Source organism: Natator depressus, chromosome 8 (genome assembly GCF_965152275.1).
Source record: "Natator depressus isolate rNatDep1 chromosome 8, rNatDep2.hap1, whole genome shotgun sequence".
In the NCBI taxonomy this organism is placed as follows: Eukaryota; Metazoa; Chordata; order Testudines; family Cheloniidae; genus Natator; species Natator depressus.
The window spans coordinates 21,696,642-21,714,422 of record NC_134241.1 but is presented as its reverse complement, the minus strand read 5'-3'; the positions used below and the strand labels follow the sequence as shown (position 1 = coordinate 21,714,422).

Below are 17,781 nucleotides of genomic sequence, written 5' to 3'. Positions count from 1 at the left end.
AGACTAGGCTAGCTCCACACAATCTCTGCTCTGGTTTGGGATAGAGGACTAACTGCGCCAATAGCCCAATCCAGTAAAAATCACACGTAAATAGCATCACTTCCATGTAATGCCTATAACGAAAGCTCACCCCACCCTTGCTGGAGGATAGATCATACTGACCCACATTTGAGAGAGGGGGGAAACTGAGCACCAGAAGGTAAAGCACAATCTAAAGTCACAGACCACCTGTGGCACAATCGAGACTAGAACCCAGGCGCTTGGACTCTGAGTTACCTGCACTCTCCCCTAGCTCACGCTCCCCCATGTTTCTGTTAGTTTGTTACCAAGAGCAAAACACATCAATGGGGATGGCTGACGTTCCAGTCCCAGTGGGGTGCTCCTCCCCAGAGCTGGGCATTCCAGCTGCATGGGAGCCTTACTCTTGAAAGATTCCCCCCGCCCCATTCCCAAATATCCCTCCCCTCTCCCCCACACCCAATCTTGTCTGCTTGCCAAATGTCCCCACCCTTGGAAGGTGGGTGCTTTCCCCATGCCCCCATCCCCCTGCTGGAGATCCAGGCTCGCCAGAATCCTCTTCCACTCTCCCTGGGGAAAAGGGGCTCGTGGCTCTTCAGTGTGTCCCAGGGCCCGAGTCTGTTTGCTGCAGGCAAGGCCTGGCTGCCCCAGTTAGGTTTGCTTCATCTCCCACTCCTGCAATGTAAGGAAAAGAAAAAAGTTTTCGGGCGTGTCAGCATGAAGAAAGAATCAGGCCCAACAGCTACAGCTACTGAGCCCCATGCTGTAGACCCTCAGGAGCCAGCAGGGGTATGTCTACCCTGCAATTGAACCCCCGTAGCCAGCCCACAGCAGCTGACTCAGGCTCGCGGGACTGGGGCTGTACAATTGCTGTGTAGACGTTCGGGCTCAGGCTGGAGCCTGGGCTCTGGGAGGGCAGAAAGATCCCAGCGCCTAGGCTCCAGCCTGAGCCCAAAATGTCCACATGGCAGTTTTATAGCCCCGCAGCCTGAGCCCCACGAGCCCCATTCAGCGGATACGGGCCAGCCGTGGGCGTTCAATTGAAGCACAGACGTACCCTGGTGGGCCAGGGTACAGTTCTGAGTAGCTTCTTTAGCTTGTGAGAGACTGTGTGGAAACTGGAGATGGGGAAAGCCTGAGGAGGCCCGATCTAGCTCCGCCATTCAGGGACCAAGCCAGGCCAGCTCCCTGCGCTACTGCCTGCTACAGGGCTTTGGCCACTCTAGATTCCACAGTCTTCAGTGACTGAGCCACCACCATTGCCCTGGAAGTCGGGTCATGAGTTGGCACTTCCATGAGCTCCCCCAGCCAGCCTGGTTCCTCCCAAGTCCCAAGGCTTCCCACCCCCTCAGCAGCCATAGGGCAGGCGGCTCTGCAGAACCTGGCAGAGCGACTGATGCATTAGAGCAGGGGTGGCCAGAATTTAACCAATGTACATTGCCAAAGAGCCACAGTAATACGTCAGCCCCCCCCCCCCCATCAGCTCCAGCGCCTCCCGCCCACCGGCAGCCCCGCCAATCAGCGCCTTTCCCTGCCCACCCCCGATCAGCTGTTTTGTGGCATGCAGGAGGCTCAGGGGCAGGGGGGAGCGAGGGCATGGCAGGCTCAGGGAAGGGAATGGGAAGGGGTGGAGCGGGGGCAGGGCCTGTGGCAGAGCCAGGGGTTGAGAAGTGAGCACCCCCCGGCACACTGGAAAGTTGGCGCCTATGGCTCCAGCCCCGGAGTTGGTGCCTATACAAGGAGCCGCATATTAACTTCTGAAGAGCTGCATGTGACTGCAGGGGTAGCCACAGGTTGGCCACCCCTGCAGTAGAGTGTGGTGTTGGGGGAAGCCAGGAATGGAAGTGGGAGAGGTGACCAGCTGATTCCCCGGCCTCAGGGTCTAGGGATGGTGCAGTGTCCAAACACCTGCTGGTGAGGCAGAGGAGGATGCTGCCAGGCAGGGAGAGCACAGCTGTACCTTGGCCTTCTGCAGCACTTTCCCCTTGTTGGCAGGGAGGATGGAGGGGCTCCTCTTCCTCATTTCTGCTGCACAGTTCACTGGGACCAAGTGCTCTGTGGGGTTCCCATTCGGCTTATTGCCAGTCTCCTGGGGGTGAGAATAACCCTTTAGAGACCCAGAAAGCAGTGACAGAAGGAGACAGGGAGACAGCTAGGGAACCCAGATTAAAGCACACTCCACAGCTTTCGAATGTGGCAAGGAACATTTACCATCCAGTAATGGACTGCTGGGATAGGCTGAACATTGAAGGGCACTGGCAGAGCTGGTGGGAGCCCAGGACTGGAACAGCAGAGGCGTTGAGGGGTCACCACACAGCTGGAGAAAATCCTAGGACTGGAATGGCCAAATAGCAAGACAGCCAGGGGCTGCAGGGCAGGGCTGCCTCGAGTGGGATGGGGTGAGCATAGCAGAGGGGAGGTTGCGGGTCTCAAGACTGAGGTGCATTGGCCCTCCGCTTGTATCCCTATGTCTCCCACCTGAAGCAGGCACAAGCCAACAGAAAGAAAGAAAAAAAAAAAAAAAAAAAAAAAAAAGAGAGTCCCACCCTTCTGCATTAGTAGGAGCATTGCCAGCAATTTGAGGGAAGTGATTATTCCCTTCTATTCGGCACTGGTGAGGCCACATATGGAGTATCACATCCAGTTTTGGGCCCCCCCACTACAGAAAGGATGTGGACAAAAATCGGAGAGAGTGTTCAGCGGAGGGCAACGAAAATGATTAGGGGGCTGGGACACATGACTTACGAGGAAAGGCGGAGGGAACTGGGCTTATTTATTCTGCAGGAGAGAAGAGTGAGGAGGGATTTGATAGCTGCTTTCAACTACCTGAAGGGGGGTTCTAAAGAGGATGGAGCTAGGCTGTTCTCAGTGGTGGCAGATGACAGAACAAGGAACAATACTCTCAAGTTGCAGTGGGGGAGGTCTAGGTTGGATATTAGGAAAAACTATTTCACTAGGAGGGTGGTGAAGCACTGGAATGGGTGACCTAGGGAGGTGGTGGAATCCCCATCCTTAAGAGGTTTAAGGCCTGGCTTGACAAAGCCCTGGCTGGGATGATTTAGTTGGGGATTGGTCCTGCTTTGAGCAGGGGGTTGGACTAGATGACCTCCTGAGGTCCCTTCCAACCCTGATATTCTATGAACCCTAGTCTTCTATGATTCTGCAGAAGAGCAGGAACCCTCTGGGAGACCAGGATTGTGGAAAGGAAGGCAACTCCGTACCCCATTTTCAGCTTTGCTGGTCATGATGAGCCCCAGAGCCGGCCCTCCTGCTAGCGACTGTTTCAGCCGGTCCTTCACCTCCGTCAGCTTGAGCTCCAGGTCCACGCGCTGCTCCTCCTTCCCTTTGCACTGCTCCTCCAGGGCCGCCACCCGCTCCTCCAGCTCCTTCAGCTTCCTCCCTGATTGAACGAGACAAGGAACAAGACCAATCAGGTCCCATCGGCTCAGTACAGAGCCGGGGAGAGAGAGAGTTAGTTTGTAGATTGAAGGAGACTTCAGAGCCCAAATTTACCACCCCCTCCAGTGAGTGTGGTTTGCAGGGGGCAGCAGTGATGTGCCAGCAGTTAGGAGATCGCAGATCAGCTGTTCTGGTGAGGGCCTGTTTCTAGTGTCAGATACCTGTTAACCACGCTCTGCTGCAGCCTCACTCCTTTGCTAGGATTTATTAGTACGGTAGAACCTCAGAGTTACGAGCACCAGAGTTACAAACTGACCCGTTAATCACACAATCAGGCAGCAGCAGAGATGAAAACTCCCAGTACAGTACAGTACAGTACGGTGTTAAATGTAAACTAACAACAAGTAAAGGGAAAGCAGCATATTTCTTCTGCATAGTAAAGTTTCAAAGCTGTATGAAGTCAACGTTCAGTTGTAAACTTTTGAAATAACCAGAATGTTTTGTTCAGAGTTACGAACACCTCGGGAATGGAGGTTGTTTGTAACTCTGAGGTTCTCCTGTGTAGTACTAGTACGTTTCCTGCTCTGGCTTTTCAACCTTAGAAGCTGAAAAGGAAACAATACAATGACCTGCCTCTTTTACTGGAGGGGGACACACCTGTTCGGCCACTAGGTGATGCTGTTAGGCACAGTTTGAGGTGGCCACAGCAGCAGGTGGTCAGATCCCCGCTGACTCAGCACGACAGCTGGGCCCCAATGTTCTGCCCAGCGGAGTGGAAAGCACTAGCCAGCCTGGCAGAGGGCTGAAGGCACCGCCCCGGCTCTGAAAGGGGTGCCAGGAACAAGGAGTACGAGGAACAAAGGAACACAGCAGCTCCAGCAGAGAGCTTTCTACTGTATCCATGCTGGTGCTGGGCCAGCAGGGAGCCAGCAGCACCAGGGCTGGGAAAGAAGATAGTACAGTCATGTGCAACCCCTATGGGGGAGCAGGGGTAGGAGTGGGAGTTTGCTGCTGAATAATAGTTGGCAACTACACTACTGGCTAGCAAAGAAGGGAGGTGGGCCAGTCTGCTCAGTTGGGAGGGGAGAGAGGAAGGGGCTTTCTCGGGTTCAGGGTGTGGCCAAGGAGATGACAGGACTGTCATGCTCATGAGAAGCCTGGAGGACCAGCAGGGAGCCTTACCGGTGGGTGGCCAGAGCTGGGACCAGAACAGGTCAGCAGCAGTAGGTCAGGCTAGGGGGCATTGGCAGAGCTGGATGGAGGAAACTTGCACCGTTTTGCTGGGTTCTATTCACCCTGACTCATCCCTGCTTTGCTGGGCATTAAAAATCCACCAGCCTCATTGCCGAGATGTTCTCTGGTCTAGTGACTGTTGCCATGATCCCCTATTGCGGGGCTCAGGTCAGATCAGCCAGGGGGGTATTTCCTCTCCTTCCCGAGCCACAGCAGGCTCCATACCTGTGCTGCTTTTCATGGCCTCCCGGAGCTCCCTCTTTTCCTTCCGCAGGGTCACCAGCTCATTCCGGATAGAAGCTCTCTCCTTCTCCAGCTTCTCTTTCTCCGTCAGGAACATCCTGGCATCCTCCTCGGCCCGGTTCTTCCCATACTTGTACTGGTTGGCATCTATAGAACAAGGACACAGCTGGTCAGGCAGGGAGTTTGCACACTGGCCTCTGCCTCGATCGAGGTGAGCGCAAATGCAGGCTCAGCGAGACGAGTTCAGGACTTGCAGCCTTGACGCCTCAGTTTCCATGATGGGAGTGTCACAGATGAGTCGGTCACTCCCAAGGCTCCACTAGGCCATGGTGGGGAGAAGGGGCTGCTTTTGGGAACAGGGGCATCACATCAGTCTTCCCAGGAGGCACAGGAGAACGCACTGAAGCCCATGCAGGATCAGCCTGAAACTGGCACCTCCTTCCCCACTGCCTGTGGAGGGGTCGCTTTTCGTTAGTGAATTCAGGGCAGGTGAAAGGTGCCAGAGGAGCAGCTGAGTCCCCACTCTGTCCTTAGCAGGGGCAGTTCACACTTCCCACTCACCACAGCAGGCCAACATACCAGAGCCCCAGCTGGTAAGGAGAAGCTGCAGGCCCCTCAGATCATGCTGCCAGTTACTCCAGTTCCTAAAGGACACGTGGCCACCTGTGACCATCACTAGCCCAGGTGGGACTAAGACCTCACCAGCTCATCTCATGGAACAGCCAGGGCTGGGAAGGGCTCCTGCCATTAGTGACCTGGGGCTCGATAGGAAATGGTGGCCAGAAATGGGAAGTCCCAATCCCTGAGCCAACTAGCCCCCTCCCATGTGGCTGAGGTTTGGTCCCAAAGCACATCGGCCAGCAGGCGAATCTCAACCTACTTGATGCATGTCTCTTGACTTTGACTTGCGGGTCCACACGGCGTGACGACTCACTGCAGGACGAGGCATGGCGCTTCACCTGGGCCCCGGACGGCCGCGGTGGCTCCTCTACCTGCATGGATGAATGCAATGAAAAACAGATCCCAGCAGAGACGCTGCATGGCATCACTACGAGGCAGGAGCAGAAATCCGCACTCAGGGCAGGGTGGCTGCTGAGAAACCATGGACCCCAAGTGCCACTGAGGGGAAGGGGGCGCCTGTCTCCCCAGCATTCAGTTACTTGGGGGTTGCAAGAGGTTGGGTGGGAGAAGGACCATGGCCTTTCTGGGGGGAGTGTGATAGGAAGCAAGCCACATTCCTACCTGCACCTTCTCGTAGGGGACGTCATCATACACCACCCGGGAGGAATCAGTCTGGCTCTCGTGGGAGGCGCTGGCCCACCTGGGGAGGAAGGGACGGGGAGATAAGAGTGAGTCAGCCCCTTCCCACACAGGGGCAACATGCCATCCTTCTCTAGCTCCTTCCACCCAAAGATCTCAAAGCAAACTTTGCAAACTTTCATGAGTTAGCCCTGCCTCCCCTCCCCCATGCAGTTCCCAAACCACTGCGAGCCAAGTCCTGCTTCAGGGAAATGAAGCCAGTCAGGCACTGCCACCCCACCTGGCCACATCCATGTGCAGGTAAAAGCCTCCCCACCCCCAGCTTGCCCTTTGTACACCCCGCCCACCTCCTCTCAGAGGCAGGTACCCCACACTTTTGGAAATGTGGTAGTAGATATCCCATTCCAGGGGCAAACGAGGCACAGAGATGCGGTGACTTGACCAAGTCCACTCAGCACAGCCAGAGCTGCCAGGTCCCAGTGCTGAGCGCCAGTCCCTAGACAGCTTTTAGAAGGCACACATGGCTCAGGGCTCCACAAATCATAACCCATCGCTGCTTTCCCCGCTGCATGTCCCTACCCCACAATGCTACTCATGCGGCAGGTGGTTTATTCTGGCTCTGAGGCTGCATTCAATGACTTGGGGCTTTGTTGCCATGAGGGTTTGAAGACACAAGATGCATCCATGGTGGAAGTGCTGGCTGGGATGGCCTCACAGGGAGTTTTGCTCTCCCAGGTCCAGGCAGAGAGGGAGTGGGCACCAGGTGAGCCTCATGCCGGAGCTGGATCACACCCACCCATCCACACCCCCCCATTGCCTTAACAAAAGCTCTGAAGCAATGGGAGGAGAGCCCCTTACAGATAGGAGTGTCGCACAGCAGTGACTATGTTGGCTATTGTCTCTACATCCACGTAATCATAGTGCAAGGCCTCCGGGGTTTTCTGGGAGCCAGTCTCAACCAGCAGGATGCCAAGCCAGCGGCCCAGATCTTCAGAGCAGTTTGCCTAGGGGGTGAGAAAGCCATCATCGTGAGCATCTGGGCCCTGGATATGCATCTCCCCTTCACATCCCTCCAGGTAGATGACCCATATCCTGCAGAGCATGGGCAGGGAGTTACAGCAATATTTCCCCTCACCCCCCAAAGCCTCCTTGCTTTGGGTCTCCCCACACCAGCCCAACCCATCCATGCCACACAAGAAAGCACAGGCCTCTGCTCATATGCAACACACGTGCTGAGACGCAGTACGTCTTCAACCCTGTGTAGTGAGGGGGTTCCCAGGGGAAATGGGAAGACGTTACCCTCCCTAGAGAATGAGGTTGCTCTCTCCACACGGTACCGAGCTGGATTCCATCAGCCCAAGCACCTGCCAAGCTCCACTCCTGTGTGGAGGAGCTGTTGGGTTGAAGCTAAGAGTCAAATGAGTTCATTCACCTGCCGTGATTTGCCTGGTTCAACCAATCCAGCAGCTTCTCTGTGCGGATACTATCAGCATCTGGGCTGCCCCTATACAGTCATTCAGACCCAAGTGAAATTACTTCGTATATTACATTCACTTGTCTGAAACACATTAACAGGGCGCCCCACGCATGCCTGCTTTAATCAATTATGGAATAAAAACTTCACATAGCCTAAGGGATCTTGCCAAAATAAAGATTAGATTTAAAAGACCCCAAATCCCTTGCTTGTGTAACGAGGTGCACCACAGATGATTAATGAAAGAATTTCAGAGGCTGCTCAGCATGGTTTATGTGATCGCCTGCATTCGGCTGGGCTCAGCAGTGAAACAGGACTTCGCTTTTTGGTTCTAGTCAATTTCACTTGCCCAGGCCACGCACCAGCACACCTGGCTGAGTTTGGGGTCTCAAAGCACATCCAGGGAAGGGGTAAGTTAAATTGTCCCTGGAGATTTCCCATTAGACTCTATTCTGTGTCTCTGTTCAGTTCTGGGTTTCGTTAAACCCTTAAGGAAACAAACAGCCCAGGATTTGGACCCAAACTGCCCGTCCATACCTTCCAGAGGGAGGCAGGAAAAGCCTCCACAGCCTGCGTGCCTCACTTGGAGCCGCTGAGAATGAAACACTCACCTCCAAGGCAGAGACCTCCTGCCCACTGCGAAGGATGCGGAAAGCAAGCGGGTGTTTAGGGCCCAGGCCTGGCACCACCTCGCAGCCACGCAGGACGATGGCATTCACGTGCGTCCGCAGGTCGGAGCGGTCCTTGTGGAAATAGAGCGTGTTGCCTTTCAAGCAACACCAACGCTCCTTCCAGCACTGGTTAACCAGGACATTCAGGTAACCTGCAGGGAGAGCCGGTTCCCCAAGGGAAGAGAGTCTCAGTGCATTTCAGCTGGACCTAATGAACCAACAAGCATGACGCTAAGGGGAAGAAGGTGAAAAGCGAGAGCCAATAGGGGCAGTGCAGGAGGCTCCAAAATGCTGTCTTGTCTCGCTGTACTTCTGTCAGAGGGTCTGTCTACACTGTAATTAGACACCCATGGCTGGCCTGTGCCAACGGACTCAGATTCACAGGGCTCGGGCTAAGGGGCTGTTTAATTGCAGTGTAGACGTTCAGGCTCAGGCTGCAGCTGGGACCTTCCCACCTCACAGGGTCCTAGAGCTGGGGCTCCAGCCCAAGCCCAAAACATGTAGACACAATTAAACAGCCCTGCAACCCAAGCCCCAGAAGCCCAAGTCAGCTGGCACAGGCCAGCCATGGGTGTCTAACTGCAGTGTAGACAAACCCAGAGTCTGAAATGCTGCTCTGCGATATCCTACCAAGATACGTCCAGGCCTGTCAGTGAATCACCGCCCTTCTCCCTACCTTTGGGTAGGCCTTGTTCCCCCACATTGTTCCGGCAGTGGAAGCACTCCACAAAGCACTGCACTGGGGCAGGACCCTCTCTCTGGGCACCAGGAGATCTGCCCCTTAAAACTGCAGAACTCAAAAATCAAAGGCCCAAGTGTGGCTTGGTCTTTAGTAAGTTCATACTCTGCAAAATCTCTGCCGAAGTCAACGGGATGTTTACCCAAGTAAGGACATTAGGATTTGTCCACAGAAACTACAGATGCAAAAACTCTATGCAGTCACCATGCTCATCCCCTCCCTTCTGGGGGCAGAATTCGTGAGGTAAATGGTCCAGTGGTTAGGGCACTAGCCTGGGACTCAGGAGACCGTTTCCAGCTCCACAGCAGATAGTCTGTGTGACTGATCACTTGGTCTCTGTGCCTCAGTTCCCCATGGGATAACAGCACATCCCTATCTCCCAGGGATGTAGCAAGGATAACTACATCCAAGATTGTGACGCACTTGGGTGTTATGGGAATGGGGGCCAGTATGAGTATCTCAGACAGACAGACATGGAGCTTCATTTATTTTCTTTAGCAGCATCTTATCTCAGAGGATGCTTATCTTTTGAGCAACTTACTAACTCAAAAAAACCAGGGTGGATGTGGCCCATTTCCAACAGTTGATAAGAAGGGGTGAATATCAATAGAGGGGGAAATTACTTTTTGTAGTAAAATGGGCCACATCCACCCTGATTGAATTGGCCTCATTAGCACTGACCCTCCACTTGGTAAGGCAACTCTCATCTTTTCATGTGCTGTATATTTATACCTGCCTACTGTATTTTCCACTCCATGCATCAGATGAAGTGGGTTTTAGCCCACAAAAGCTTATGCCCAAATAAATTTGTTAGTCTCTAAGGGGCCACAAGGACCCTAGTTTTTTTTTGCTGATATAGACTACCACGGCTACCACTATGAAACCTGTTACTAACTCATAGAATCATAGGGCTCGAAAGCACCTTGGGAAGTCATGAAGTCCAGCCCCCTGCACAGAGGCAGGGTCACGTAAACCTCGATCATCCCTGACAGGTGTGTCCAACCTGTTCTTAAAAGCCTCCAATGATGGGGATTCCACAACCTCCCCTGGAAGTCTATTCCAGGGCTTAACTACCTTTACAGTTAGAAAGTTTTTCCTAATATGTAACCTAAATATTCCTTGCTGCAGATAAAACAATTACTTCTTGTCCTACCTTCAGTGGGTATGAGGAGCAACCGATTCCCACCCTGTTTATAACAGCCGTTAACATATTTGGAGACTGTTATATCAGGTCCCTCCTTAGTCCTCTTTTCTCAAGACTAAACATGCTAGTATTTTTAATCTTTCCTCATAAAAGATTTAGAAAACCTGACCTATCATTTTTGTTATTCTCCTCTGGACTTTCTCCACTGTTAATAAACCCCAGAATAATTATAGCCTTTTTCGCAACTGCATTACATTGTCAACTCATTCAATTTGTGGTCCACTATGTGGTCCCAGATCTGCAGTACTACCATCTAGCCAGTTATTCCCCCTTTTGTAGCTGTGCATTTGATTTTTCCTTCCTAAGTGAAGTAGGTTGCACTTGTCTTTATTCAATTTCATCTTGTTGATTTCAGACTAATTCTTCAATTTGTCAAGGTTGCCTTGAATTCTAATCCTGTCCTCCAAAGTGCTTGCAACCTCACCCAGCTTGGTGTTATCTACACATTTTATAAGCATACTCCCCACTCCATTATCCAGGTCATTAATGAAAATATTGACTAGCACTAAACGCAGGACTGAGCCCTGTGGAACCCCACTAGATGCACCCTCCCAGTTGGACAGCAAGCCACTGATAACTACTCTGACTAAGTGACAATTGTCTTTCTACCAGTTGTGCTCCCACCTTATAGAAATTTCAGTTAGACCACATTTCCCTAGTTTGCTTATTAGAATGTCGTGTGGACTGTGCCAAAAGCTTTACTCAATCAAGACATATCACATCTACTGCTTCTCCCCACACACTAAGCCAGTAACCCTGTCAAAGAAGGAAATTAAGTTAGTCTGGCATGATTTGTTCTTGACAAATCCATGCTGGCTATTCCTTATAGCCAGGTGTTTACAAACTGGGTGTTTATAGCCAGGTGTTTACAAACTCTAGGTGTTTACAAACTGATTGTTTAATACAGGGATCGGCAACCTTTGGCACACGGCCTGCCAAGGTAAGCCCCCGGCGGGCCGGGCCGGTTTGTTTACCTGCCACGTCCGCAGGTTCGGCCGATCGCAGCTCCCACTGGCCGCGGTTCACCGCTCCAGGCCAATGGGGGCTGCGGGAAGCGGCGGCCAGCACAACCCTTGGCCCGCGCGGCTTCCCGCAGCCCCATTGGCCTGGAGCGGCAAACCACGACCAGTGGGAGCTGCGATCTGCCGAACCTGTGGATGTGGCAGTTAAACAAACCAGCCTGGTCCGCCAGGGGGCTTACCCTAGCAGGCCGCATGCCAAAGGTTGCCGATCCCTGTTTAATAACTTGCTCCAATTGTTTATGTAACTTGCAGGCTTTAGCTCTACTGCTCTAGCTTGGAAGAGAGAAAACCAAATCACCCTGTTCAAATGGCACTTAACATAGAGAGCACCTAACAGCTGTGTAGTCCCCAGCACCTCCACAGACGTGTACCCGGAGTGCTCTGCCCTGGGTGAAACAGTCTGGTCCTGCGATCATGGACTGGGGACACTGAGCTAGAAAAGGTGTGTGTGTCTGGGTGTATATACATAAGGGATGGAGGAGGTCAATCCCAGGCTACATGCTTGTAGCAGGAAATCCCCTTCCATGTCATGGCAGAGTCCCCGATGCTGTCACAGGGCTTGTGAGCGATGGGTGGAATTCAGAGGAAATAGTGAAATTCCCTGTCTTGGATAGCATCCCCATCCCTCTTCTGGGTGGTCTGGCCCGTGGGCAAGAGAAAGGCATTGTGGCACAGCTTACACCTGGCACCAAGTCCCCTAGGAACAACATCCACCTAGACCCAGGATACCCCCTTCTTGCTCCCATCTCCCCACAGCCCTAGGTACGAACCACAGTAGGGGAGGTCTTCCTCGGTGGAGGACGTCTGCGTGTCCTCAGGGGACGGCTTCTTTTTGGAGAAGCTGATGATCCTGGTGATTTTCCTCCCTGCTGCCCGGCTCACTGAGCCCTTCAGTTCAGCCAAGCCGCTCTTCTTGCCTTTCCCTGGGAACAGGGAGGAGAGCTCAGCTCAGGAGTAAACGGCAAGTCCCCCCACCAAGGCTGGCCAAAGCGGAGAGGTCACTATGGTGCTGTCCTTCAGGCTGGGATTTGCAATGAGAGCAGGAAGGGGTTTCGGGTGTCAGACAGTGGCAGGGAGGGGAGAGCAGAGTGGGAAGAGATACACTGACTGGGAAAGAGCAGGACATCCCCACCCCCAGCAACTGTTGCACTTCAGAGGACTGGCGCATGGAGCCAGGGGCAGATTAGGCAGAGGATGTAAATATTCCTCCGTGTCAGGGGCTTTAGCAACTCCACCACATGCAGCAGGGCCACATGGCAGTGCGGGGAAGCTGTGCCAGCAGGCGTGCCCCCTTCCTACCTCCCTGCAGCAGGCGGCTTATTGAGACAACTGCAGAGAGGTGATGAGGTGGGAGGATGCTTTCTGCAGTGGGGTGGACCCTCCCCTCCCCACAGCAGTGCCAGCTCATGGGCCCACAATGGTCAGAGCAGGGCTGGGGCTCTCACCGTGCTCCCTTCGACTCATGGGGGTGCAGTTCTCTCCTGCTGCCACGCTGTCCGAGTCAGATGCCTGTTTGTCTTGTGATAACCTCTGTGGGGAGGAGGGCAGGCATCCATTTCAGTGCAGTTCCTCTCCCAATCCCTTCCTCCCGCATGAGTCCCCATGGCTTTTAACCACTTCAATGCCGCACTGAGTGACCATCCCTGACCGGAGTTCTGCGAGTCTGGCAAAGGTCGGTGTCCAGCGTAGCTCCTGATAGCCCCACCCTAGGCAGGGGGACAGGAAAGGGCATATGCCCCACCCCCATCTCCATTCCAGGGCGGGCTGGGGAGGTGGTCTTGGCTCTTTGTCACCCATTGGAGAGGGTCCCCTTCTGCTATCATAGGGGGTGCCACAGAAGGGCCATGCAAACATTGGGAGCAAGGCTGATCTTGTAGAACCCAGAAACCCAGCCTTCAGCTGCCTGATTCCTGTGAGTTTAGTCACTGTTCCCTTCTGCTGTGTATCACTAACCCCCCAGGGGAGAGACAGAGAACAGGACACCTTGTCAAGATCCATCTTGCAATGTAGCACAGGGGATGTAGGGGCTTCAGTCCCACCTGTTCCTCCTCCATTGGCACTGCTCCCTTCCTTTATCACCTGTGGAGACAGACCACTCAGCACCGGCCTCTCAGGACCCATTGGGAGCGACTGAGCCCTGAGTCGTTACCCCAGTAACCGGGGAGCTCTGACCACACAGCTTGACCCAACCACAACAAACTGCATTTTGCTGTAGCTGTTTATGAATTATCCCTTCCTGGAATGATTGATCCAGTTCCCTGCTGCCTTCCAGAGGGGACAAAGTAGCATGTGGCACCCTGCAAAGCTCCCTTTGGAGCAGGGTCTTCTTAAAACTCCCTCCACAAAGTCCTGTTTGAGATAATAAACGGTTTGGCCGTTAAAAAGGTTTAGGGGCATTTAACGAGGACTCAGACTACAGTCAGAAAGGCCCCTTGGGTTCCAGCTAGCTGATCTGGGAGGCTTTGTCCATCTCCTACAGGGGTTCTGCCCAAGGTACCTATACAACCCCATCACCATAGATAGCGTCTGAGCACCTCACAATCTTATGTACTGATCCCCAGGAAGGCTGTAGCAGAGCAGGGAATTGAGCCTGCATCTCCTAAGTCCCAGACTAGGGCCTTGACCATCCTTCCTGTGAGGTTGTGGTGAGCCTAGGCTCTCTGGGGAGATGGACACGGCATGAGGACAGCCTACCCTACTTCAGCCTTCCCACGTCCCATCCCTGCCAGCCAGGGAAAGGAGAGGGGTGACGAAAAGCTGCTACAGTCAAAATGTGGGCAATAAGGGTGACCAGAACTTCTTGCTAATCTCCACACAGGTTCAGCCTGGGAGAAGTTCTCCCATCCCTCTCCCTCCCCCACATGGCCCTTCACCAAAGCACACGCAGTAGCCAGGTTGGGTAGGGCAGATCTGACAGTACCAGGAGCCCTGGAGTGCAGTGTAATGGGGCAGGGGGGGCAGAAATGGGGCAGGCTGGCGTCCCAATCTCTCAGCGGTGAAATGCCCCACATCGGCAGATTTGGGGCGGGCGGGGCTCATACTCCCCAGGGGCAAGATGGTGCTATTTAAACACACTCCTGTTTCAGGCCTTTACATGCTGCCAGCTCAGAGGCAGATCTGGTGACTTCACCAAACAGCTTCCAAGCTACACAGCCTCCCACTGGCAGAACAAAGGCAGGAAAAAGGAGGGGAGGGTAAACAAACAGCTCCCCTCTCCCTTTGCCCATGGGACTCCAGCCTATCACACAGGGAGCGGAAAGGGGCCAAGGCTCCCTGGGCCTGGTAGCTCGCCCCACAGCTGGTGTCCAGTCTGGCAGGAATGATAAAAGAAGGGTGGAAAATCCCTTCCCTTCAGAGATAAGGCAGCACTGGAAGCCAGGCCTTTCCCAGGAAGGCAGCTAACCTGCCTACCCACTTATGTCAGACAGCGATCACAGGAGCTAGGCCATGTACTGAGACAGCACCAGACCACGGAGGAGGTTCCACCAGAAGGACAAAGGCTGGTCAAATGGGGAAAGGCTGGATTTTGTGGGGGGAGGAAGCCTGTGTGGCCAGTGGCGTGGGCTAGGGAGAAAGGCATAAGCTGCAGTAAGAGGTACCTTCAGCCACTCCTCAGCCTGCTCTTTGCTCTGCACTGCCAGCACCAGGGCCTCGGCCCCTGGCAGAGAGAAACGCAGCTCATGCTTCTTGCGGCGCCCGTCCTTGGGCACATAGATGACACTGCAGGCGCTCAGGGGCACCTCCAGGTGTGGCTGCCGGTCCTTGGAGCTTTTGTAGCACTAAAAGAAGTGGAGACAATTGTTTCCCACAGAGTCGAGGCCTGACTGCATCTCCTGCCAGGCGGTGGAGCGTGAGCATGCTAGCACAAAGGGGGAATATCCCTGCTGAAGCTCTGTCTGCCCTTACACAGGGCTTCATCTAGCGACCTCGTAGTAATTCACAGAGGTGGCACAGTATCATTAGCCTCATTTTACAGAGGAGGAAGCTACAGGGGAGTGAATCAGCCAAAGTCACAGAAGGGGCCAGGACCAGAACCCAGGAGTCCCTGCTCGCACCAGCAGACAACACTCCCTTCCCAGAACCAGGAACAGAACCTGGATAGTCCTGTACCCTACCCTCTGGGCCACACGGTCTCCCAGCTAACTGACCTGCATGATGACTTTACTCATGACGTTTTGCATTAATTTTTCCAGTGACAAATATACAGGGTGAACCCAGATGGCTTCTAGGTAGAGATCTGGACTGTGGGCCTTGTGGTATAAATGCTTCCAGGGGTGCTGTTATCCTGCACGGCAGGTGTGGATTAGATATGTAACATTGCCATGAAAGGCAGTCTTGGCCCCACTCACATCCCCATGGAAGACACAATCTTTCATTTACTCAAACAATTCACTGAACATACATGGTTAGGCCACTTGAAAGCAGCAGCTTTGCCAATCCCTGCCTGTCCTTTGGTGCACTTGGCTCACTTGCACCCTATACACAGGAGGCTCCCCGTTTCTCCAGCCCAGGATCTCTCAGACTCTAGATTGCTCCAAAAATTTCCTGTATCCTGGGTCCCCCTGCACTCCAGAAGCTGAAGTCTCACCAGAAGTTTGTTGTCCTTGATGACCGTCAGCTGCTTGGCCCACTGCCCAAAGCGCTTCTTACGCAACAGGAAGGCACAAATCCTGCAGTCCTTCACCAAGTTCATAGAAGCTTCCTCTGATGGCCATTGGTGTGTCAGCCGCTGGCCCTTCCCATCCTCCTCCTCTTCATCGTATGACTCATAGGAGCTGCTCATCGCATCAGAGTCATTGTCTGGAAGGAAGCAGAGACCCTCCCAGTCACCCCAGGATGCTATTGACAACGGAGCTCCAATGCCCTGCACATGGAGTGGAAATTCAGCCTGGAGGATCACCTTCTCCTAGCAGTGTCTTGGGAGAGAAAGCCTTTGTGTGCGGGGAGGGGGCGGGGGGAATGGAGGATCAAACTCTGGATCAGCAGCAGTTCAACACTAACGATTTCCATTTTCCTCCAGCTCCTATCCAAGTTGCACTAGCGTTTCTCTTTATGAAATATGCAAAACATGGAGGGTTCTAAGTGACCTCTTACATGTGACAAACCTTCTCTTTAGATGGAGAGATGCTCTTGGAGAAAACCAATGGCTAGGACATGCAAGAGGCCTGACTGTTTGCTGAGCAGCCTGTGTAAGAGCAGCGTACATGTCTGAATTGCTCAGGGACTACTGACCTTCGAGAGATACTCCAGGATGCAGCTCTTTACCCAGGCAGCTGAAGAGACTGGACAAGGAAAGTCCCACCTCTTGGGTTGTGCTAGAGCTTTTCTCAGGCTGCTTGCTGCTGTCTTTGTTTTCATTGCACTGGTACTTTAACTCAAGTCAAGGGCTCCCAGAGCAGCAGGTGGGTGCCTCTTATACATGGTTATAAACTGCCAGAAATAAATAGACCCTGGCTCTCTTCCTCGCTCTCTTTGCAACACCTAGAGCGATTCCTGCCTTGAAGGCCACAGAACTACCACTGATGGTTACCACAGGGCTGTGGTCCACGCAGACGCTTAGGTACTCTTTGGCTCTGTGTGGGATTCCCCACCCCCATCCATCAGGCTGATGGCTCATCCCCTTTGGCTCTTTCCCCCTGGTTAGGCACCTGTCTTGAAGAGTCTTTGCCCTGGTACCTACAGGAGTTTTTCTGCTCCCCATTCATCCTGGTAACAGGGTAGTTGCTGTCGGCGTCCTCATAGTAGCCATCCTCGATTGAGTTGGGGGGACTGGAGCTATCTGCAATGAGAGCAAAGGGGGTGAAATTTGTGATGGAGACCCCGCATAGGGACTGGGATATTAACGGGGCACGTACATGGCACAGACACTGGTGACAGGGCCCATCAGAAGGCTGTGCTGAAGCAAGTCATGCCACTGCTTGGAGCTCTCACAGTTGCCAACATGAGCTCCGCAGCAAGGCCAAGTGTAATGGATTAGACATGGGTGCAGTTATAGCTGGATAGAAGCACGAAGTGGTGGCATAAGGGGAGGGACTTTGTCCACAGGCTAAGCTGAAAAAGCCTCAGCAGCAGAAAGCCTCCCTCCCTTCCTCTGCCAGCTCTCCAGGAGCCACCGGAAAGCTCCACCCACAGGAGGAAGGAGACCAGCTGCCAAGTGACCTGGTTTGGGAAAAGCACCCTGCTCCTTTCCTGACATTCCTCCAAGGTCGCAGCCACTCCCAGGGAGGCTCAGCACTCACTCCCCCTTCACCTACAGGGTCTGGGAGCGCTCCGTCCCCTTCCCCTCAGGCTGCCCTTCACACAGGCATGGAGCTCAGCAGCCAGGAGATGAGGGAGCGTTTGAGGGGCTAAATCCTACAGCTGAGAAGACCAAGCAAAACCTCCCACTTTGGGGAAACCTCTTGGTTTCTTCCTTCCCTTGGGGAGTGTTGGAGCCCCGGCCCAAGGGAGCTCAGGGCAGCTGCCCCATATCAGGCCCTGGACAGTACCTCCTTGGGAGCCCAGTAACATCACCCCTG

At 53.7% G+C, this 17,781-nt stretch overlaps 1 protein-coding gene across 2 annotated transcripts in view; it reads right to left on the bottom strand.

Annotated features, from left to right (window-relative positions):
• Positions 1-464: 464 nt before the first annotated feature.
• Positions 465-17,781, bottom strand: part of AFAP1L1 (actin filament associated protein 1 like 1) — a 55,310-nt gene continuing 37,993 nt past the window's right edge. For both annotated transcript variants that reach the window (XM_074962104.1, XM_074962103.1), the window contains 14 exons: positions 16,944-17,042; positions 15,852-16,063; positions 14,863-15,042; positions 13,247-13,342; positions 12,709-12,793; positions 12,034-12,186; positions 8,239-8,450; positions 7,012-7,157; positions 6,136-6,214; positions 5,774-5,885; positions 4,876-5,040; positions 3,240-3,418; positions 1,979-2,107; positions 465-693 (listed from right to left, as the gene is read on the bottom strand). In XM_074962104.1, the coding sequence (XP_074818205.1) occupies positions 670-693; positions 1,979-2,107; positions 3,240-3,418; positions 4,876-5,040; positions 5,774-5,885; positions 6,136-6,214; positions 7,012-7,157; positions 8,239-8,450; positions 12,034-12,186; positions 12,709-12,793; positions 13,247-13,342; positions 14,863-15,042; positions 15,852-16,063; positions 16,944-17,042 (1,871 nt within the window). In that variant the 3' untranslated portion in view covers positions 465-669. The remainder of the gene's footprint in view (positions 694-1,978; positions 2,108-3,239; positions 3,419-4,875; positions 5,041-5,773; positions 5,886-6,135; positions 6,215-7,011; positions 7,158-8,238; positions 8,451-12,033; positions 12,187-12,708; positions 12,794-13,246; positions 13,343-14,862; positions 15,043-15,851; positions 16,064-16,943; positions 17,043-17,781) is intronic.